At 43.4% G+C, this 23,538-nt stretch overlaps 1 protein-coding gene across 2 annotated transcripts in view; it reads left to right on the top strand.

Moving 5' to 3' along the window:
• Nucleotides 1–55: 55 nt before the first annotated feature.
• SPMIP9 (sperm microtubule inner protein 9) overlaps nt 56–23,538 on the top strand; it is a 65,025-nt gene continuing 41,542 nt past the window's right edge. The window contains exons 1-3 of one of the 2 annotated variants that reach the window (XM_040496808.1): nt 56–182; nt 13,111–13,172; nt 19,153–19,293. In XM_040496808.1, the coding sequence (XP_040352742.1) occupies nt 19,241–19,293 (53 nt within the window). In that variant the 5' untranslated portion in view covers nt 56–182; nt 13,111–13,172; nt 19,153–19,240. The remainder of the gene's footprint in view (nt 183–13,110; nt 13,173–19,152; nt 19,294–23,538) is intronic. The other variant, XM_040496812.1, reaches the window with a different exon arrangement.

The following is a 23,538-nucleotide window of genomic DNA, read 5'->3' as shown; positions in this document are numbered from 1 at the left end:
CCGCCCACCCCGCCCCTGGAGCCCCTGGAGCCCCTCCTCGGCGGGCCCGGGAGCCCGGGAGCCCGGGGGAGGCTGGCGCAGGCCCGCGCCTCCAGGTTGAGGGCGAAAAGCACCCCACTGCCAGCCGATTTGTTCTTAGCACAGGGGTGGGATAAAAGGACGAATGTGGAAACCAGGAGAAGGTAACCCAAACAGTACAGCAGTTTTCTAAAAAGTGCCCAAGATGAGTTTGGGTGGCCACTCAGACCACCTGCTTAGCCCCCTTTGGTTTTCTACCTCGAGCTTCTGCACCCTTTGTGATTGAGTTCCAGGATTCACGGCCGGTCTCAACCGATCGGCTTCCAGTCGAAAAGAACAGACGCGATTTACAACTCTTTGGGTGCTTACGGTAGATTTTAGTGACGGGCATCCTTGGAGTGTCCCCATCTCCTAGGGGATTCTGTGATGGGAGGGACTGAAATTGGTTTTTAATTCTTCTAACCATATCTCTAAACACATAACTATATGTCGTTCACATTCGGGAAGTATTTGTTCATTTTAAGTCCGGTTTGTGCAGTCCTTTGGTGCGATTTGTTTTCTTCAAAAACAGAAGGGTGTATGTTTTCAGAGACATTTAAATAAGTGGGTTCGGAATTAGCATTTTAAAGCCAACTGTAATTTAAACTGTGCAAGAAGCGCTCATTTACAAAAACGGTCTTAACGAATTATGGTACAGGACTTGCTTTCTACTTCTGTAAGTTTTGAAATGTGGTTCCTGCCCGGGAAAAAAAAAACAAAAACAAACAAACAAACAAGCAAAACTAGTAAGATACTGTGGCAACCCCACATGTCACACAGTCATTAGTTATTGGCTCCGAACAACAATAAGAAAACTGTTTCTTTTACAATTAAAATCATTCCTAAATATGTTCTTACTAGGTAGTGACAAGTCTGAGATTCGCATTTAAGGGAGAGGGGTGGGGGGAAGTTTTTTGTTTGCCCATTGCAGACTGACAGTTCAGAATATTTAATAGTTTGGAAATCCACCCCCCTCTACTCCACTCTTATTTTCATGATATAAAGTTAGTTATGTACTTTACAGAACGTTATCATCATCTGTTATCTCATTTCTTAAAAAATGATATCCAGAGATACTTAACTAGTAAATTTAATACCTAAAATGCAAACCACAGTTCCAAGTAACTACTTTCTTCATCTTTTCTGGACTCAGAAAAGAGTTATTCTGACCTCTAAATTCAGCACACTGTTTCTTTTAATCTCTTGGCAAATGCTATAGAATGGAATAGTGTTTGTTTAATTGTATTTTGATTTAAGGATCTAAATTTGATCCAAATTTTTCTTAGAGAAGAACAACGTGTGTGTGTTTTCTCCTTTCCCAATAGTACAAAACAAAGTTGTTTTATTTCTTTTGGGATGTTAATAAAGATGACAACTATAACCCAGGAAATTTTAAGGCAATTTTTAATGAGTTATAAGGCTCAATTTAATATTTGTTCTTAAGTTTAAAGATCTAAAAAAAGGGAGAGAGAGAGAGAGAGAGAGAAAGTCCAAAAGAAACTCTAGAAACTGAGATGACAGTAAATTAGAAAACATTTGTAACCATCTCCCCTTTAGTCATTGATGTCCTTAAGGCTATCATACCCTCCCTTTTTTTTTTAACAAATTGCTTATGTGTACAGACTTTGCAGTTTTGCAGGGCTGTTGTTGTTGTTCTTGTTGTTGTTTTAGTCTAATTCTTAACCCAATAGCTCCAAATTATTTCTGAGTAAGAGGCCATGATTGCAAATTATCATCTCTTGCTTTGATGAGAGGTTCTGCCTACCAGAGATTTTGTTCCTTAATTATGCATGATCTTCTGCGGACTTTAGTTTTACCTAAAAATGACAGAGCCACCTAGTGGTTCTTTGCCTGTGTTACAGCGTACATCTAGGCAGGGATCTGTAAGGTGTGATACCCCCTCTAGGGATTTGGAAGTTTTACTTTTCTATCCGTTTTCAATCACATCTTAGTTAGATAAGGTTAAAACTATTATTGGTCGTGGCCTGGGGTTTTTTAATGTCAAAGTTAAAAGAATTTTTAATCCCTATTTTTAAAAATTAAAATGTAAAAGCATGTGGGTGCACTCAAAAACAGGATAAAAAATGTACTTAAAATGCAAGCACCTAATAATAACATTTTGTCAGATCGCTTTTTCACAAAAAAGATGTAATCAAGGCAATTGATTAGTGCTTCCATGACAATGTAAAATGGTGAGGCTGTTACATGTTTTCACCACTGGAAAATAAAACATTTGGGGAAAATACGATAAAAAGTAAATAAACTCTGGTGCCAGTGGAGATGAAAAATGAACCAGAGGAGGTGAGAAAAGAACTCCAGAAAACTTAGATTGTAATTGGAGAGTACAGTTTGGGGAATCATGGAGGGAAGATAACCACCAAAATATAGAAGGCTAATTAGTGCATTTGTTGTTTCCATGAGGAGAGGATAGATTAAGATGTTGCTGACCAACTAGAGCTGGACCCGCCGCCTCATTTTTTATTTACTGTCATGTTTTTCCAACTTCCGACCCCTTAATCGGTTCCAGTTTTAGAGCTGGGAGTATCGTTAGTTGGGGGGCACACCGAGGAGCCTGTCCTGTCCTCTCCAGTCCATACCTCAAAGGCTGGGACCTACAGATGGAAACAGACTCAGGGGGACCACGCATTTGCTCCTTTAGCGAATATTTAGGGCTCTACTTACTGACTGTAAGCATTAGTGGAAAACTGAGGCAGCTCTTTCCTCTCCAGGAGGACAAGCCTTCCACCAACTTGAGATATGTCTTCTGTGCCAAGAATATTTTTCTCTTATAAGCCCTTTAAGTTGACATTGGCCAGATTGCCCCTGCCAGTCACCCCGCTCAGCCACCTGGGAGTCACGGAAGACTGGAGTGAGCCGCAAATATGGAGTGGGGCAAAAATCCAACCCGGGGAGGTTCAGAAGCAAGGGCGTGACCCAGGGACCACCCAGCCACCTGCCGGCTGACCCCCAAAGTTCGAGCCCCTCTTCCTCAAACATTAGGCATGACGAGTATAACAAAAAGGATGAATCCTAAGGACTCTAGAAACCTGAAACATCTGAAGATACCACAGAAGTTCCGTGTACTTAATGCAGAAAAAGAAGAGAAAAACTACGGGCCGAAACAGTGGTGCTCCCATAATTCCTTTGAGCAAAGTTGTTCATAATTGGCTCCCCTGCTTGATCCCTACACCTCTTCCCCACCGCCTCACCCTCCCCTCCGCAGTTCTCTGGAATGCTTCCTGGCCTCTGGCTCTCCCTGATTAGCCCCCTTCTTGGGCTTCCTCGGCTCACTTCTCAGACTCCTGCTTCTGCTCCAGACCAGGCACCCAGGGTGCCTCCAGCGGTCCTAGGACAGCTTGCCTGGCAGAGCCTGCCTGCACTGAATGCATCTCCCAGGATCCTCCCAAAGTGTCCTGAGGCCATCTCAGCTGAAGGCTGCACTTCCCTCCACTCTTCCGTCCTCGTCCTCGGGGCAAGAAGGCCCTCAAGCCCTGCCCTCCCACTGGGTGGTGCCAGCATCTGCCTGGGTGGCTCATCCAGCCCCCTGGCCCCTCATTCCCAGTAACCAACTCCTCCTCTCCATTTCAGTCACCCACTATACTGGGTGTTCTGGATGGAGGATGGGGACTGGGTCTCTTCTCGCTCCCTTTTTTTTTAGCACTAACAATTAAGGAATGTGTGCCAAATACCTAACACGGGGCTAAGCACTTTACGTGTATTATCACATTTAATTCTTCCAGCAGTCCTGTGAGATAAGAACTGTTAGTCCATACTTCACGAATGAAGCAACGGAGAGAAAGGTTAAGTGATTTAACTGTGGTGTCCCAGCTTCTAAGAGGGGAGCCAGGATTCAAACAGTGCGGCTGAGGAGCCCATGCTAATAGCACTCAGCTTTAACTGCCTCCTGCATTATTTCCTTAGCGCCTAGGCCAGTGCCTGACATTAGTAGGTGCTCAATTATTGTTTGTCGCTTGAATAAATTACAAAGTTAAAAAGAGGGGAGCCCCGGTGGCTCAGTCAGTTAAGCATCCGCCTGTTGATTTCGGCTCAGGTCATGATCTCACAGTTCTTCAGATGGAGCCCTGAGTCGGGCTTTGTGCCAACAACGCTGAGTCTGCTTGGGATCCTCTCTCTCTACCCCTTCCCTGGGTGCTCTCTCTCTCTCTCTCTCAAAGTAAATAGATAAACTTAAAAAAAAAGTTAAGAAGCATTAAATGGTATAGCCTCTATGACATTAAACGGTGCGACCTCTTTCCCTCTCTTTACGTAGTCTCTCTCACCAAAGACAACCACTTGCCCTCAGTTTCTTATACTCTCCTCCAGAAAATGTTTTGAAATACTTACCAGCACAGCTCTATATGTATTTAAATATGTACAAAAATGGAATCCGTGTTGTTCACATGGCTCTGCACCTTATACTTGCATTAACACGTTCTGGAGAACTTTCTAAAACGGCCCGTATGTCCAAAAATCTACCTCATTTTGTTCACCTGGTGTTCCCTTTTTCATAGGATGTTCAGTGGGGACCCACCAGTATGGCTGTATGGATGGTTTCTAGCCAGTGTCTGTTCTGATTTGTTGGTGCCCCTCCATACCTGGTGGGCAGTATTTTGAGTTTAACTTTTTTTTTTTTTTTTTGATGAATCTCTGGATTATTTCCTTTTTAATTTTTTTTTTTTTTACGATTTTCATTTTTTTTTTTTTTAAGGAAGCTCTACACCAATGTGGGGCTTGAACTCAACCCCGAGAGCAAGAGTTATATGCTGTACTGACTGAGCCAGCCAGGCACCCCAGAATTATTTCCTTTTTATTTATTTTTACTTTTTTTTTTAATGTTTATTTATCTTGAGAGAGAGAAAGCATGAGTGGGGGGGGGGGGGGGCAGAGAGAGGGAAAGAGAAAGAATCCCAAGCAGGTTCCATGCCCAGTGCGGAGCCCAACTTGGGGCTTGATCCCATGAACTTTGAAGTCATGACCTGAGCCAAGATTAAGAGTCAGACACTTGGGGCACCTGGGTGGCGCAGTCGGTTAAGCGTCCGACTTCAGCCAGGTCACGATCTCGCGGTCCGTGAGTTCGAGCCCCGCGTCGGGCTCTGGGCCGATGGCTCGGAGCCTGGAGCCTGTTTCCGATTCTGTGTCTCCCTCTCTCTGCCCCTCCCCCGTTCATGCTCTATCTCTTCCCAAAATAAATAAACGTTGAAAAAAAAAATTAAAAAAAAAAAAAGAGTCAGACACTTAATGACTGAGCCACCCAGGCGCCCCAGGATTATTTCCTTTTTAAAAAAAAAATATGGCTGAATTTATTTGTGATAGTAAATCCTTAGCTGGGATTTGTTGGGTCAAAGAACCTGTACCTTTATTATTTTTTATTTATTTATTTATTTTTTTTATTTTTGTTTAGAACACGTACCTTTAAATGTTTGGTTCCAACAGATTGTTCTGCCAGAAGGTCCTGCAGTTCATACCACCGGCAGGTTCCCCATGGATGCCTATTTCCTTTCATCTTTACTAACCCTGGATTTGTGCAGGTCTTTTTATTTTTGCCAATCTTAAAAGCACAGAGAGGCATATCTTGAAAATGTTTTGGTCTGTTTTTCCTTATGGATGAATTTACCTGGTCATAGGTCATTTTAATTTCTTTTTTTATGAACTGCCTGTTCTGATTTTTTGCCCATGTTTCTATTTGTGTGTCTTTAACAACCACCACCACCACAACAACAAAAGCTGTGTCTGAGCTTCTTGCAATTCAAGACATTAACTTTTTTACTCCTGGGTGTTGCAAATCATGGTTTCTCTGTTAAAACGGTCTCTTCTCTTGGAATCTGTGATAACACACTGTCCTGGTTTTCTTTCTTTCTCTCCTGCATCTACCGAAAGGATGTCTGTTTCTCATCTTTCATTCTTTGCATGTTGTTTTTTGTTCCCTCAGGTTCCTAACCTTGGTCTTCTTCTTTTCCTCTACATATTCTTCATGGGTTGCCACACCTACTCCCGTGGCTTTAATCATTGGAGTGGGCCTGGTTTGTTGTAGTTATTATTGCCTGTTTAGCAACGCTATAAAGAAACACTCTCTCATTACTGCCAGTTTTTGAGGTTTGCATGGGATGGGCTGGGGACTCAAACTTGGTCCTTGCCCATGTTACTTGCCCCTACACAAGTGACTTGTTTGAGGTGAGTGAGTGATTTGAGGTAGGTCATTTAAGATCTTTCTCAGGACTGGGGCGCCTGGGTGGCTCAGTCAGTTAGGCATCCGACTTCAGCTCGGGTCATGATCTCGCGGTCTGAGTTCGAGCCCCGCATCGGGCTCTGTGCTGACAACCCAGAGCCTGGAGCCTGTTTCAGATTCTGTGTCTCCCTCTCTCTCTGACCGTCCCCCCGTTCATGCTCTGTCTCTCTCTGTCTCAAAAATAAATAAACGTTTAAAAAATTAAAAAAAAAAAAAGATCTTTCTCGGGACTTCTGCTGGGATTGTCAGGAAGAAGTTCCTTTCTTCACACGGATTGGTTCCTGTACAGAGGTTGTAATGCTAAAATGGCTACCTTTGGTACCATGAGGGAGGGAGCCTGCCTGAGAATGCAGGTGACACCAAGTAAAACTGAGTGACAGAAATGAAGACACATTCTGGATGCAAGATTTGAATCCCTTGATCCAACATCCTTCTTCGTCCCCTTGGTTTCATTAGCCAACAAATTTCCTTTTTGATTCAATAAGTTAGGATGCTGTTATAGGCTGAATTGTGTTCCCCCAACATTAACATGTCAATGTTCTAACCCCCGGTACCTCAAAATGTGACTATTTTTTAATGTTGATTTATTTATTAAGTTTATTTATTTATTTTGAGGGAGAGGGGTGGGGAGGAGAAGCAGAGACAGAGAGAAAGAGAGAGAATCCCAAGCAGGCTCTGCATTGTCAGTGTGGAGCCTGACATGGGGCTTGAACTCACAAACCGTGAGATGGTGACTTGGGCTGAAATCAAGAGTTGGATGCTTAGTTGCCTGAGTCACCCAGGCACCCCATATTTACTTATTTTTGAGAGAGAGAGAGACAGAGAATCCCAAGGAGCCTCAGCACTGTCAGCGTGGAGTCTGACGTGGGGCTGAAACTCATGAACCGCGTGAGACCATGACCTGAACTGGCTGAAACTCATGAACCGTGTGAGACCATGACCTGAACTGCAATCAAGAGTTGGACATTTAACCGACTAAGTTACCCAGGTGCCCCAGAATGTGACTGTTTGGAGACAGGGTCTTTAAAGAGGTAATTGAGGTAAAAATAGGTAATTAAGGCAGGCCTTAATTTGATATGATTGGTGTCTGTATAGAAGAGGGAGAATTTAGGGCACAGACATGTACACATAGAGGGAAGACCATGTGAAGACACCAGAAGAAAACGGCCATCTGCAAGCCATGAGGAGGGGCCCTCAGAGGAAACCAACCCTGCCAATACCTTCATTTTAGACTTCTAACCTCCAGAACTATGAGGAAATAAGTTTCTGGAATTTAAGCCGCTCAGTCTGTAATACTTTGTTTTGGCAGCCCTAGCAAACTAATACAGGTGAGTGTTTATCCCTTTGAAATGTAAGTGCTGGGGCGCCTGGGTGGTTCAGTCGGTCGAGCATCTGACTCTTGATTTCAGCTCAGGTCATGAGCTCACAGTTCGTGAGTTCGAGCCCCGCATCGGGCTCCACGCTGACAGTGCAGAACCTGCGTGGGATTCTCTCTCTCCCTCTCTTTTGGCCCCTCCCACATGTGCGCTCTCTCCCTCTCTCAAAATAAGAAAGAAAGAAAGAAAGAAAGAAAGAAAGAAAGAAAGAAAGGGAAAGAAAGAAAGAAGGAAAGAAAAAGAAAGAAAGAAAAAGAAAGAAAGAAAGAAAGAAAGAAAGAAAGAAAGCAAGCAAAAGAAAAAGAAAAAGAAAGGAAGGAAGAGCACGCGAAGGAGAGAAGGAAAGAAAGGAAGAAAAGCGCTGGTGACTTCCGGTCCTAATTTCTCACGCGAGCTCCTGGCCCAGTGATCAACTCCTACCGGACCTTCCTCTTCATTGTTTTGTAAGTTGCCTCAAATCCAGCGAGTCTAAGCAAGTAATCTTGATCCTCGTAAAACCTACTTCTCCTTCTGTATTCCACACCCCTGTGAAACCCTCTCCCCAACTGAGCCAGTTATCTAAGCCAGAAACCAGAAGCTCTTCTACTTCGTTGACCAAGTCATGCCATGGTCACTCTTCACTCTCTCTGTCCTACTGGCAACACCGAGCATTAAACCACCATTACCCCCTCCCCTGGATTATTGCCATCGGTCCCTCTTGTCACCTCCCAATCCTCCCTCCACACCACCTTCTTAATGATTTTTTTTAAATGGCAAATCCGATCACAGCACTCCCCTGCTCTCAAGTCTTTAGTGGCTCCTGCTGCTCTTAGGATAAAGTCCAAACTCCATAGGGTGGCATACGTGATCCCAGGAGAAGGAACTCATGTCGTTAACCAGTCTGTCTCCCTTGTCTCCCCTCCATGCTCGCTCTGATCTCTCTTCTAAAGCTCAGTGTTTCCCCAAATCCAGTCATTCTGGTATCCTCTTCGTGATTCTCTGTATCATATATGCTTTCTTCCTTAACATTTTTCTCTTAAGTTGATGCAGTTTTTAAAATTAAATTCCATTAGGGGAGGTAGGTGGGGAGATGAGTAAAATAGGCAATGGGGACTAAGAAGCGCACTTGTCGTGAAGAACACTGGGTCATGTATGGAAGTGTGGAATCACTATATTGCCCACCTGAAACTAACAACACTGGATGTTAACTGTGCTGGAGTTAAAATAAAAATAAATAAGTAAATAAATAAAGTAATTAAATTAAATTCCATTATTTGGAAAGGCAACCATATGGCACTACTGTAAATATTATACTGTAAATTTAATATTATACACACACACGGATAGAATCTCTGCCATATGTAGAAGGCAAATGGTTTAAATGGATCATTGATATTGCTGATAAAACTGGTTCCTTAAAAAATGTTGCTAAATTTCAAGAAAGTTTTAAAATAAAAACGTAAATAATGTAGGGGCACCTGGCTGCCTCAGTAGGAAGAACACGCAACTCGATCTTGAGGTTGTGAGTTTGAGCCTCATGTTTGGTGTAGAGATTACTAAAAAGCAAATTAAAAAAAAAATTATATATATATATACACATATATGTATATATGTGTATATATATATATATATATATATATATATATATATATATATAATGTAATACAAGTAAGGGTAAACTTAATTTTAACAAAGACACAAGTCTGAAAATAAATTCCTCAATAAGAACAGCGCTACTTATAATGTTTAGTAACAAAGGGGTGTTCAGTTTAATAATGCTCATTTTATTTTTAAATGTTTATTTAATTTAGAGAGAGAGAACATGTAAGTGGGTGAGGGGCAGAGAGAGAGAGGGAGGCAGAGAATCCCAAGCAGGCTCCAGCCTCTGAGCTGTCTGTGCAGAACATGATGTGGAGCTGAAACCAATGATCCATGAGATCATGACCTGAGCTAAAGTCAGAATCTTAACCTATTAAGCCACCAGGTGCCCCAATGGTACTTATTTAAAATTAAGGTTAAGACAAACTTCCACATTAGTAGTAAAAAAAAATTCTGGTTTTGAACCTTTTTTAACCAACATAAAGACTTGCAATTTACAGGGGCACCTGGGTGGCTCAGTCGGTTAAGTGTCCGACTTCAGCTCAGGTCATGATCTCGTGGTTCGTGATTCGAGCCCCACATCGGGCTTCATACTGACAGCTTGGAGCCTGGAGCCTACTTTGGATTCTGTGTCTCCTTCTCTCTGCCCCTCCCCTGCTTGCACTCTGTCTCTCTCTTTCAAAAATAAATAAACATTTTTTAAAAATTAAAAAAAAAAATAAAGAATTGCAGCTTACATGTGTTTACATGGGAATGGAAAAGGATATTAATTTGCCCCATTTGATAGGTTTGGCTAACTTTTATTTTAAAAATGTTGGATTCATAGGGCGCCTGGGTGGCTCGGTCCGTTAAGCGTCCGACTTCGGCTCAGGTCATGATCTCGCTGTCCGTGAGTTCGAGCCCGGCGTCGGGCTCTGTGCTGACAGCTCAGAGCCTGGAGCCTGTTTCCGATTCTGTGTCTCCCTCTCTCTCTACCCCTCCCCTGTTCATGCTCTGTCTCTCTCTGTCTCAAAAATAAATAAACGTTAAAAAAATTTTTTTTTAAATGTTTGATTCAGGAAACCATCTGAGGTACTTACTCCTTGGGATCTATTGTAAATTTGTGAAGACATAATCCATGATGATATCCAAAAAGGAACAGAGAGAGGATTTCTTGTGCCCTGACAGCTGCCACTGGACAATGTTTATGAAATATTTTTATCAACCTTGTCCAAGTGTTTTTCATCCCCTGCAGAACATTTTCAGCAAGTATTTCAGGTTGAGTTTAAAATTAGGTTCATTTATAAATTCAAGAAGGATCATTTATGAACTCCAGAAATATATATTGAGCATGACAGATCCTGGCCCTGGCTCCAGGCAGACATGATAAGCCATGAATCTCTGCACTCACATACCTTTCAGACAGGAGAAAGTTCTGACTCTGTATGACCCAGAGGACCAAGGGACCCAGGAGACTCAGGCTACCAGTTTACAATCCCCAAGGTCACTTTATCTTGCCTGGGAATACTGAAATAAGCATGTCTTTTAAGGATAAATTAGGTTTCAGATGAGCAAAACTTATCTATAAGATATGCTAATTTATAAACCCTCACCCAACCATGCATATGATGTCTATGAAGATAGACGTTTCCTCCTAGGAGAACTCAATTCTTCTCCTATCTTGAAAAGACAGGTGTGGAGCTTCAGTATGAAGCAGTGGTCCTTACCCAACACTTTCCAAAGTTGAAATGGTTAAGAATTCTGTGACCTATGTTTAATGTAATTAGTAAATTTAACTGCTATCTTCTTATCTTCTATCTTCCTGTCTTCCTGTCTATCTTCTGTGACCTAGGCTTCTCCACTGACAGAACAATGGATAGTCTTGGCCATCCAGCCTGAATGAAAGGAGTCCATTCTCCTACTGAAACAGCATGGCCCTAGCACCCTCCGTGGTTTGCCCAATGCATCGGTCCTAAACCTGTCATGGTTTGCCATGAATGAATCAAGAAGTTTAAAAACCAGTTCTCTTCTTTAGTTGTATGAATTGACAGGTCAAGATGTAACCAGGATCTTAAGTCAACCTGTGTCTGGCAAACAGAGAAAGATTAGTGGGTTTTATAGTATCAGTGGCTTTATCATTTTGCTAGACTCCATTTTACGTAAAATTTTTGTATAAGCATCATATATTTTACTACCTCACTGTACCTCTTCTTACCAACCTCCAATTGAACTAAGATTCATTCCTCTAAAATCCCAGTTCCCAGGAGCACCTGGGTGGACTCAGTCAGTTAAGAATCCGAATTTTGATTTTGGCTCAGGTCATGACCTCATGGTTTGTGAGTTCAAGCCCCACATCGGGCTCTGTGCTTACAGTGCAGAGTCTGCTTGGGATTCTGCATCTCCCTCTCTCTCTGCCCCTGCCCCACTTGTGCTCTCTCTCTCTCAAAAACAAATAAACAGTTCCCAGATTTTCTTTTTTTTTTTTTTTTTTTTTTTTTAGTTTTTTTTTTTCAACCTTTATTTATTTTTGGGACAGAGAGACACAGAGCATGAACGGGCGAGGGGCAGAGAGAGAGGGAGACACAGAATCGGAAACAGGCTCCAGGCTCTGAGCCATCAGCCCAGAGCCCGACGCGGGGCTCGAACTCATGGACCGCGAGATCGTGACCTGGCTGAAGTCGGACGCTTAACCGACTGCGCCACCCAGGCGCCCCAGTTCCCAGATTTTCTATCCTAGGACCTTTGCTTTGTCTCTACCTTTTGAGAATAGTAGTTACTTTCAAATAATAGGCACTCTATAGATGGTTTTTTGATGGCGATGATGATGAAGGAGAAGGAGAAGAACCACCTATGGCTTGAACCTTGAACCTATGGCTGCTCCCTTAGTCTAGATCTTCTTGAGTTGACCCCACCCAGTCAAGGCTGAGATTGGAGAAGCTGGACTGACCTAATTTTCCAACCAGTGCTTCTGAGTCCTGTGTCAGAGTCACCCAGAGAGCTTGTTAAAATGCACATTCCTTGACTCTGCCCACATGGAGTCTGAACCCTTAGAGTGGAATGCCTGCAGGCTGTATACTTTTTAATCTCCTCCTCACCCCCACAATGATCCTGACATTTGAGTTTGGGAGCATAATTACCTATTCAAAACTTTAAAAATGAGGAAAAGTGCTGCTTTGTAGATACACATAAGTGATAAAGAAGTGATTCACAAGTTGGAGAGATCAGTGAGAGGTATCCGAATCAATCAAAGTCTTCCTCAAATAATAGGACTCCTGCTCTTGTCTCATTTGGAGGTGACATGGAGAAGCCATGGCTACCATGTATGTGCCTGTAGCATCCGTCAGAAGCAGAGAGGCAGTGGGAGACGGTTGAGAGCCATGCTAAGGAGCAAAGAGTATACAAGTGGTGGGAAAGTCAAGGAGCACTTCATATGAATGCATTAATATGTATTTGGGGGAAAAAAGATGGCTTGGGGGGAAAGGAAATCTTAGATGGAGATTTGGGAGGTGAAAATGGAGTGAACTTGAATTGAGGGAGCGCATGTCATTGTGGGGCACTAGTTAGATTGGTCCTTCTAAAGCAGAGCCTCCTAGGAACCTGTGATGGAAGGTCTCAGAAGTATTTCTGGCAATCAAGCAGAATGTTCCAGTTCTCTGGTTTCTGAAGACAGAGAGACCTGGGCTCCGGACTCAGCTTTGGTGCATATTTAACTCAGGGAATAGTACCACCGGCTAAAAGCCACTTGAATCTACTTGATTTTCTCATGTATGAGGTATAGATGGCTATAACCTAAATTGTTCGAAGGGTTACATGTGATAACGTGTGTAAAGCACTAAGCATTCAGTAAATAATAGTGTTTATTTTCTGAATGCCTATTTTTTATTTTCTGAACAGATAAACCTGGGAATGGAGTAGACTGCCTTTGATCATGGATGAGTCACAGATGAGAACACAAGGTAAAGATTAATGGACACTTTCCTGCTTAGAAAAAATAAAATACATGATTTGCCTGAGAGCATTGTTTGGACCGATCTTGTTAGGTGAGAAAGCATTTGGCAAATGAAACACTAGACATTTCAACGTTTATTTATTTTTGGGACAGAGAGAGACAGAGCATGAACGGGGAAGGGGCAGAGAGAGAGGGAGACACAGAATCGGAAACAGGCTCCAGGCTCTGAGCTGTCGGCACAGAGCCCGACGCGGGGCTCGAACTCACGGACAGCGAGATCGTGACCTGGCTGAAGTTGGACGCTTAACCGACTGCGCCACCCAGGCGCCCCATAGACATTTCAATATATAACATATGAAGCTTCTTAATTTGGTGAAAAATTCATGAAATGCCAATGACACGCCAGGTGCTGGACCAGGCACAAGAGAAAAGGAGAAAAGAGAGAGTTTCTGCCCTCAAGATACCCCAGCTAAGGAAAAACCAAAAAGGGAAGTAACTAGGCTGCAAGTAGCTTCTGTGGGATTTGTGATAATAGTGTCCTTTAAGATATTAGTAATTTTCTTATCCATTGCTAAGAGCTGTATCTATTTTGGGGAGATTGAGCCCTTTGTCTCTAATAGGAGTTACAGTATTTTATCCTGATATGCCCTTTTGTCTTTGTTTCAGTGTTTTGTTTTTTATCTCATGGGTATCGTTTTTATATCATCAAATATTAGTATCTTCCTTAAGAGCTTCTAGATTTTTGTGTCAAAGCTGCCAGGCCTTCCTCATTCTGAGATTGTAAAATAATTGTCGCGTGTTTTCTTCATTTACAATTCTGCTTTTTTATATTCAAAACTTCTTTTAACTTTTTAAAAAATGTTTTTTATTTATTTTTGAGGGAAAGAGAGAGAGTGGGAGAGGCAGAGAGAAAGGGAGGCAGAGGATCTGAAGCAGGCTGCCAGCGCAGAGCCCAGTGCGGGTCTCGAACTCATGAACGGTTTGATCATGACCTGAGCCAAAGTCAGGCTCTTAACCGACTGAGCCACCCAGGCACCCCACTCAAAGCTTTTAATATTCAAAAATCCGCTGTAATTTATTTGGATGAGAGATGAGGATTCAACTTTCTTTTTTCTAGAAGGCCACCTGGGGTCCCAACATCATTTATTGAATAGTCCCCTTAATTTATTGGGTTTGTAGATAATATAAACCAATTTGATGTTGAGTTCTGAGATGAAAGAGTCCTTGGTATTCATTAATATTGACCCTGAGTCGTCAACAAAAGATTAAATCATGTTGTATAGTCTCTAAGAGGCAAGGGGAGTGAATGATTCATATGGAATAATTTTAAGCACTCGTGTTAACACTTTTTGTTTTGTTGCTTAGAGGCCATAATTTCAAAAGTTTGCATCTTATCTCCCCCTAGCCAAGATAAATTTCTCGGTAACTAAAACTAAAATAAATATGAAAATGTCAGAGAAAGCCTGTTTGTAGTGACAGGTCAGTGGCTGGTCAAATGTTGTTCACGTCCAGGATCAGCTGGCTAGTTATTTGCACCCCTGCATTTATCCTAGATCAGAAACCCTGAGAATGTAAAGCATTGTTTTATTTGGAATTCAATGATTAGTTCTGAAACTCTGGGTCAGAAGAAGCCTCATGCTAATTAACAAGCCCATCAGCAGCATGAGAGACTGTTTCCTCACACCCTTATTCAAGATTCAATATAACCAAAGTTTACTAATCTCATAGACAAAAAATATCTCCTTTCTTGTTTCCACATTCACTTCTTTAATTATGAGTGATTTTGGCCATCTTTTCGTATGTGCGTTCTTCTTCTGTGAACAATGTTCTTGGCAAATTTTGTTGGACTGTTTGACTTTTTGTTATCCATCTAATAGAATCTTTGCATTAACCCTGTCAGGGAGAAAACACAGCCTCTCCAAGCCTGTTTTCTGGCCAGGAGATTGAAAGCAGTAATGTTAATGTTAAGGATAACCGTCGGGACGCCTGAGTGGTCCACTTGGTTGAGCGTCTGACTTTGGCTCAGGTCATGATATCGCGGTCTGTGAGTTCAAGCCCCGCGTTGGGCTCTGTGCTGACAGCTCAGAGCCTGGAGCCTGCTTTGGATTCTGTGTCTCCCTCTCTCTCTCTGCCCCTCCCCCGTTCGTGCTCTGTCTCTCTCTTTCTCTGTCAAAAATAATTAAACATTAAAAAAAAATAATTACAAAAATTTAAAAAAGGATAACTGTCAACTTCTACTGAGGACCTACTTCGGGTACTTCGCTCAGCATTAACTCATTTGAGAGCCCCTCGTCCATAAGTCACCTTTGCACCAATTAGACAAAGGCATCCCTACCTTTGTGCGGGCATAGCCTGCCCGACTGTTCAGAGCAATGCTGTCTCATCTAATTTTCATAAATAATCCTATGAAGAAGGTATTATTATCCTTATTTTAGGTCATTTCCCCCAAGCCGCTCGGGGAATCAGCAGTGAATTTGGAGCGCATGATTGGTCATTGTGCTGTATAGTGCCTGCTTCACATGGTTACAGTCAGTATTACTCAAGACAGTCTCATAAAGTACTCAACACAAGTGGTAAATAGTTACTAAAATATATGTACTATTAGCCTGTGGTCTGTCGTGTGTTGCAAATATTGCTTTCCAATTTTGTCATTTGGCGTTTAGTTTGGCTTGTGTTTGCTAACCAACAAAATTTTTCTATAATCAGATTTATCTTTTCGATTGTGACTGTGGTCATGACTTCTGTTTTGGTTGGCATCATAAAGACAAAATAATTGCGTAAGATAACCACTCCTGTGTTCATGAGGGGACGGGCTAACTGAAAGAGAGCCCTAAATTCAAGACCACATTTGCCTGCTCGGCCACGGAACAGCCTTGATGTGGGATGTGCGCTTTGCAGCACAGGCCTCCCGGTGACCCGGCTGCTTTTTCTCTGTTGGAACAGAACACGGGAGGAGAGGGGGAGAGGAACTGGAAAACAAGCAATTTCCCTTAAAGGAAGGGACATTCGTTTCCATGTGAATCCCATTGGAACTTAATCAGGTGGATGCACTTGACTTCGAAAAAAGGTGGAAAATGTAGTCTCGAGCTGGGGGCGGGGGGGGGGGGCGGGGCCCTGCGGAAACAAGGGGTATGGTGGGCAGGGGCAGAGCTTGTGTACTAAAAGAGAGGAGAGCGTACCAGGGTACGAGGAGCACCCCTCCCCAAACCCTGCGGCCTCATATGTGAAAGTCCTCCCTTCCTGAACTGACTTCTGTGTAACTTTTGCTCAGCAAAGAACTTCAGGTCTTGTAGATGCAGTTCTTTTCTTTTCTCCCCCCCACCCCCACCCCCCCAAGCTCTTTTTGTTGGGGATAATTACAAGAAGTAACTCAGAGTTAAGAGAAGAAATAATACTCCTTGCCTCCTGAGGGTCTTGGCAGATTCTCCTTCCTGGGTCTGGACCACTTTCCAGTCTTGCAGCCAGTTAATTGCTACCTGTTCTTCGGATGCCAGCTTCACCCTCAGAGAAAGGGCCCTAGCTCCTTCCCTCACCAAACAGAGAAGGGCTTCTTCATAATCATCTCCTAGTATTTTTCGTTCATAGCGCTTTTGCAGTTGGTAACTGGGGTGGGTTAGCGTGACTGTTTGCCTGACATCACGCTGGTGGCACTGGACTGTGGATTTCCAGGGGGCAGGGACTCACCTCCAGGGACAGAGCCTAGCACTGGGCGCAGAGTAGGTGTTCAATAAATGTTTGCCAGACGAATGAATGGGTGTTGAGAGTCAGGCAGCTGAGCTCTGAAAGAAAGGAAGGAGGCGGAGACAATAGCAGCTGATACCTTAGCACCTCCTGGGTGGCCTGTCAGAGGCGAGGGGCTGAACCCGGGGAAGGGGCGGGCAGCACCTGACAGGCCTGATGGACCCAGGTCCAGAAGCTGTCTATCGGCAGGGCTGACAAGGGGAAAGCCCTTGCAGGGCAGAGGGGTACGGGTGGGAAATGCCTGCTCAACTCTGGTGCCGGCATTGAGGCCTCTGATCCTTTAGAAGAGGCACCCACACCTACTAACTGGTGAATTGATGAAATGTTATGTGTTGGGATTTTCCTGCCTCTTCTGAGAAATAAAATTACTCGCTCCAGAACGTCATTCATTTTTCTGGAACGAAGCTAAATCCTCTGCCAGACACTTATTTGGACAACTTGCGTTTCAGTCTACAAGTGACATTGACATTTAAGGCAAATCTGTGTCAGGAGTGGTGGTGAAACCAAAGTAATTAGGATTTCATCCTCTCCTATCGTTGGTGCACTTTTGGACGTTACTATTGACGTTTGACCGTGTCCTAATCAATAAGGTAGATAGCATGTTGACCATCAAATTAAACCGCAGAGATACTGTTTCATTTTGGGCAGGCGTGGGCTACATCATCTATATTGCATTCATCTACCTATCTCTCTTTTTTTGTAACCTCAGTTCCTCAAAGTTTCTGCCTCTTTTGTGGGAATGGTAAGTCAACTAGAAGCAAAGATAAGAGAAACAAAACACTTTGGAAAGCATACAGAAAAGGCAGTTGACATGAAGTCACTTATAGGATGGAACCTCAGGGCGGTTGCAGAAATGCACCTTGGGTCAGCTTTTCTTTCTTTTCTTTAAATTTTTAATGTTTATTTTTGAGAGAGAGAGAGAGTGAGAGTAGAGGAAGGGAGGAGAGAGAGGGAGACACAGAATCCAAAGCAGGCTCCAGGCTCTGAGTTGTCAGCCCAGAGCCCGATGCGGGGCTTGAACTCATGAACTGTGAGATCATGACCTGAGCTGAAGTCAGACGCTTAGCTGACTGAGCCACCCAGCTGCCCCGTCAACTTTTCTTTTTTAAATTCCTCATTTGATTTCATGTCCCAGTGCACATGGAAATGACAGCTGCCAAGAGAGGTACAATGTTGGAAAAGATTCGGGGAGAATCAAAGGGCCTGGGGTTGTACTCTGGGAGTCTCTTGGGCTTCTCTTTCGTGGTCTTACTGTCATCTGTCATTATCACCCAGGAGGGTGCGTAGCCATAGTAACCGCTGGTGAAAATGCCACCCAGCGTCTTCACCTCTGGGACTGTATGTACCTATTCTTTTTTTTCTTTTTTAATTTTTTTTTAATGTTTATTTATTTTTGAGAGAGACAGAGACAGAATGCGAGTGGGTTAGGTGCAGAGAGAGAGGGAGACACACAATCTGAAGCAGGCTCCAGGCTCCGAGCTGTCAGCACAGAGCCCGACGCGGGGCTCGAACTCACGAGCTGTGAGATCATGACCTGAGCCGAAGTCGGTCGCTCAACCGACTGAGCCACCCAGGCGCCCCTGTATCTACCTATTCTTGACCAGTGAAGAATCTTTGCATTTGTTCCATTTGGAATAGGAAAGCACTCCACAATAGACCATCTTCCTTCTTGCTGCTTAGGTTTTCTCCCGTCCGATGATTTCAGCTTCAGGGAGGTGAAAGAACAGGAGAGCCAGAGCGGGTGGGTCAGGAGCTCCTCCAACCCTCGGTCCGTTCCATCGCGTAATCCAGGCACCGTTGGCTCTTGCAAAAATTATTACAAGAGTAAAATGTGATTCTAACTTTCCCTTATGAACACCTGTGCTAGATTTTACTGCCTGGATAATCCGTCCATTTTTACTGTTGACATTATTTCCGGAGAGTCCTTGGAGGAAAACCATTTGAAAATAAGGCTGGTAACCTCAGCCTGATGCATCTGATGACGCTTTTGTTCTCTCCGTTGCATCGCGTCTGACAGAGCATTCGAATTGCAGCTGCTTGCAAATAGGCAGTGTGCCTGCTTCCGAGCCTGTGAAAACGCGTCTCGGTGTCACTGTGTTTTCTAGTCTTGTGTGGCAAGAGAGGTAGATCTGAAAAAGAGAAGTAATTCCAAGTTTAGAGAAAGTGGTGGGGGGCAAAGCAGAAGGACGACGGCTAGAAGCACCGGCCTCAGATGGTTTATTTACACACCAAAGCCGTCTTTCCAGTGGCAGCGTTCCGCATTTCCAGAAGAAACTCAGATCAGAGGCTTGGCTGGATCTCGCCTCCAGACTTGAAGGAACAGGAGCTGACGCTATGCTCTTCACACTGTGCAGAGGAACCTGGCCAGGGCCCAAGGCCTTTGTCAGGTGCGCTTTCTCTATTGTTCCCCAAATGGCGAGGGATTAAGATGAGGGGGTTGGAGTGGCAATTTTTTTCTGACTCTTCTAAGCCAGAAGAGACACTTTTCTTAGAGAGCTGTGGGAAGGAATGCAGACTGCAGAGTGCTTTGGGGAGCTTGTTTCCAAACACCTGGGGTGTGTGTGTAATCCGCACTTGAAAACAGCTGACTTCTGCTTCCTCCAAGCCACCTCCCGCCCCTCCCTTCCCTTCACCACTGCTCTTCCTCCAGCCTCCAAAGCCCCGCTCTTTGAGTCTTAGGACCAGAAGGAGCCCCACCGCTCACAGCTACAAGTGGGGTGCGACCTCCTTTATTTAGGCGAACCGGCTAGCTTTGCCGCCCTCCATCCCAACCACTGAGGTTGCAAGTAAGGGAGAGAGTTGGATTTTCAAAATGATCTGTGCCTGGCTCTTAGCCTCTCATGCAAATGTGCGCCGCAGGGTTTCTGGAGGTTAGGACACCTCTGGTGTTGGTATGGTTGATTATTCATCAGCACCTTTGAGCCCTCAGAGAAAGGCCCTATAGAAATACAGAGAACAGAAGGTGGCTCCTCGAACTGCACCTGGCCCCGCTTTATTGGTCAACTTACTCCCTCAGGAGTCCTGAGAGCCAGAATAGAAATTACCATATTGCACAAGATTCTTTTTTTTTTTTTTTAAGATTTTAATTTTAAGTAATCTCTACACCCACTGTGGGGCTCGAACCCACGACCCACAGACCAAGAGTTGCATGTTCCACTGACTGAGCCAGCTGGGTGCTCCTACACAAGCATCATTTTAAATTTATTATTTTCTTTTATTTTTAATATATATTTTTAAAGTTTATATGTTTATCCTGAGAGAGAGAGAGAGAGAGGTAGAACAAGTGGGGGAGGGGCAGAGAGTGGGGGACAGAGGATCCAAAGTGGGCTCTGTGCTGACAGCAGACAGCCTGATGCAGGGCTTGAACTCACGAACCATGCATGAGATTGTGACCTGAGCCGAAGTCGGATGCTTAACCGACTGAGCCACCCAGGCGCCCCTAAATTTTTAAATTTAGGGAATTTTCCCCTCTCAATTTGGGTTTGGTGGGCTAGGTACTCAAATAAATCTCCTGTACAGCTGACTTGTCTGTAAGCCCTAAGAAATAATAGCTGCCAACAGCGCTGCTCAGAGATTTAAAGCTGCCCGAAAAGGTTTTTGTAAACTTCTCAGAAACAAAACTGGTTCTGTGAGTAGCATGTAAAGGATTAGATTCAGTCCTGCTTCCGAGAGAAGTAAATCAAGCAGGACACGGGACTGGTGTGCAAAAAAACAATTAAAAATTGTTTAATGCTCCTCGTCCAGCTCTGGAGTCCCAGCCCGTGTGGCACCGGTGATCACCTGCGGGGACCCCTTCTCTCCGTGATCAGCACGCTCACGGAGGGCAAGGGCTGTGGCTGCTGTGTCCCCTGCTCCAACGTGGAGTCTAACACACTGACCGCTTGCCGAGTAAATGCTTGCTGGTGCGTCTTGTTATTAATCGGTGAGAGGGTCTGACGACGCCGTACCTCCGCAAGCGTGTTCATTTAGCTTCTTAAAAATCTGCTGCTGTGAAAGGTAAGCCGTGTTTATTTCGAATCTCAAGCTTACCCCTGAAGGAGTCTGTAACTGATGACGGCACTGAAGGCTGTAACTTGCTTTTGTTCTGCTGTTTCCACCTGCGGAATAGGCAGGATGGCTGATCTGCTGATGGCCTCTTCTGTGGCGGGTTGTGGGCTTTCTGTAGGAAATGGGCGTGTTCAGATGGTGCGGGAAAATTGCATATTCTCGACCATTCCTACATTCTTGCATCTATAAATCCAGCGTCTCTTTGCCATAAAGATTTTATATAAAATGGGGAGTATCAAAACCATTTTTCTGTTCCTATCAGTCCAGGTTTGCATTTTATTTATCTATTTTTTTTTATTATTATCTTTTAGTAATCTTTACACCCAACGTGGGGCTTGAACTTACGACACCAAAATCAAGAGTCACATGCTCTTCTGACTGAGCCAGCCAGACGCCCCTCTCGGTTGGCATTTTAAAACAGATTTCTAAATACATACTTTCAATAAAAATAAAAGCTCTACTCAGTTAAGTCACTACTTTGTATTATATTCCAGTGCATAAATAAGATTAATCCTAGACAGTAAGTCTTAAAATGCTTAGGAAGAAACAACTGAAGTGTCAATAATGCAGGACTTTGCCACGGTTTGTGTTTCGAGCCCTGAAATTCTAGCAACGGGATGCAGTAGGGTTACAGGATTCAAATCTAATTATTAATTGAGTTGGAAAAATAACTACTTGGAAAGAGAAAATGTCATTGCTGGAAAAAAAATAACCTGCTATCCAGCGGTTCTCTCTTACCAAGCAGATATATTAAGAGTACAGCTGCCCCTTGAACGACATGGGTTTGAACTACACACATCCACTTACATGCAGATTTTCCCAGTAAATACAGTACAGTGCTGTAAAATGTATTTTCTCTTTCTTATGATTTCCTTAATAACATTTTCTTCTCTGTAGCTTACTTTATTATAAGAATACAGCATATAATACAGATAGCATACAAGATATGTGTTAATTGACTGTTCGTGTTATTGGTAATGGTTAACAGTAGGCTATTAGTACTTTACAAGAGGCTATTAGTTGTTAAGCTTTGGGGGAGTCCAAAGTTACTCATGGATGGGAATGCAAACTAGTGCAGCCACTCTGGAGAACAGTATGGAGGTTCCTCAAAAAGTTAAAAATAGAACTACCCTATGACCCAGCAATTGCACTACTAGGTATGTATCCAAGGGATACAGGAGTGCTGATTCGAAGGGGCACATGCACCCTGATGTTCATAGCAGCACTATCGACAATAGCTGAAGTATGGAAAGAGCCCAAATGTCCATCAACAGATGAATGACTAAAGAAGATGTGCCATATATATATACATATGAACAATAAATGACCCGCCAGGGCACACTATCACAGAATTTTAGCGTTAGGAATGGAGGGAATATTCTGAAAGATGATAGAGTAAAAATTAGAAGTCACACACACAGGATCCCATAAGACTGCAGTAATAACTGGTCAATAGGGGAAGATACATGGAAGTGTCTTCAAAATTCAGAGGGATATGATGTGGATGGAGAGAGAATGTATTATGCTGAGAGAAATAAGTCAATTAGAGAGAGACAAATACCATATGATTTCACTCATATGCAGAACTGAAGAAACAAAACAGATGAACATATGGGCAGTTGGGGGGACGGGGGAGAGAAGAGAGGGAAACGAGCCACAAGAGACTCTTAACCATAGAGAACAAACCGAGGGTTGATGGAGGGAGGTGGGGAATGGGCTGGATGGTTGGTGGGTACTAAGGAGGGCACTTGTGATGAGCACTGGGGGTTGTATGTAAGTGATGAATCACTGAATCCTGCTCCTGAAACCAATATTGCACTGTGTGTGAACCAAAATTTAAACTAAAAAAGGAAAAAAATAAATTGGTACATTTGTACTGGAAAATGTTATGACTATACCTAGCAATATCTTCATAGCTCTCGTCCTGGAATCCCACTTATGTTCCTAGAGAATAATTTAGCAGAAGCAAAAATAAATGAGTAAGTAAGTAAACACATAAAGAGCCATGTTTTTGAAAAAAAAAAAAACTTCAAAGGGATAACAAAAAAAGGAGAAACAACACAAGAACCCATTAGCTGATGAATGGATAAATAGAAGTGGTATAGCAATGCAAGGGACCTTGTCTGCCAGTAAAAAGGAATGAAATACTGTTACTTGCTACAACATGGATGACGTTGCAGGCATGATGCTCAGAGACTACATGTTGTAGGATTCCATTTATATGGGGGGAATGGGGAGTGACTGCTAATGGATACAGAGTTTCTTTGGGGGCAACGAAAATGCTTTCCACTGGATTCTCAGGGCTAATCACTGTTCCAATTTGATGGTTTTATCATCATACTCATTTGATATACTCATTTGACCATTATCACTTGGTGGCTTTGCATGCTAACGTCTCTTCAAGAATCATCAGACTAAATGGAAATGTCCTTTGGAATGGGTACGCTTTATTAGTAGCTAACACATCAGTTAGTTAATCCTTTACTAGAGTTTAGCTGCCTGGGGGCATGTGAGAATCTCTCAGACCCAAGCTTGCCAGTCAGGGATGCTTGTACCTACCCACCTGTCCTTCAGAGACCAATGAT

Source organism: Herpailurus yagouaroundi, unplaced genomic scaffold, assembly GCF_014898765.1.
Source record: "Herpailurus yagouaroundi ecotype Mexico unplaced genomic scaffold, PumYag 188, whole genome shotgun sequence".
Classification (NCBI taxonomy): domain Eukaryota; kingdom Metazoa; phylum Chordata; class Mammalia; order Carnivora; family Felidae; genus Herpailurus; species Herpailurus yagouaroundi.
Note: the sequence above shows the minus strand (reverse complement) of the source record. Positions and strands in the feature narration are given on the sequence as shown.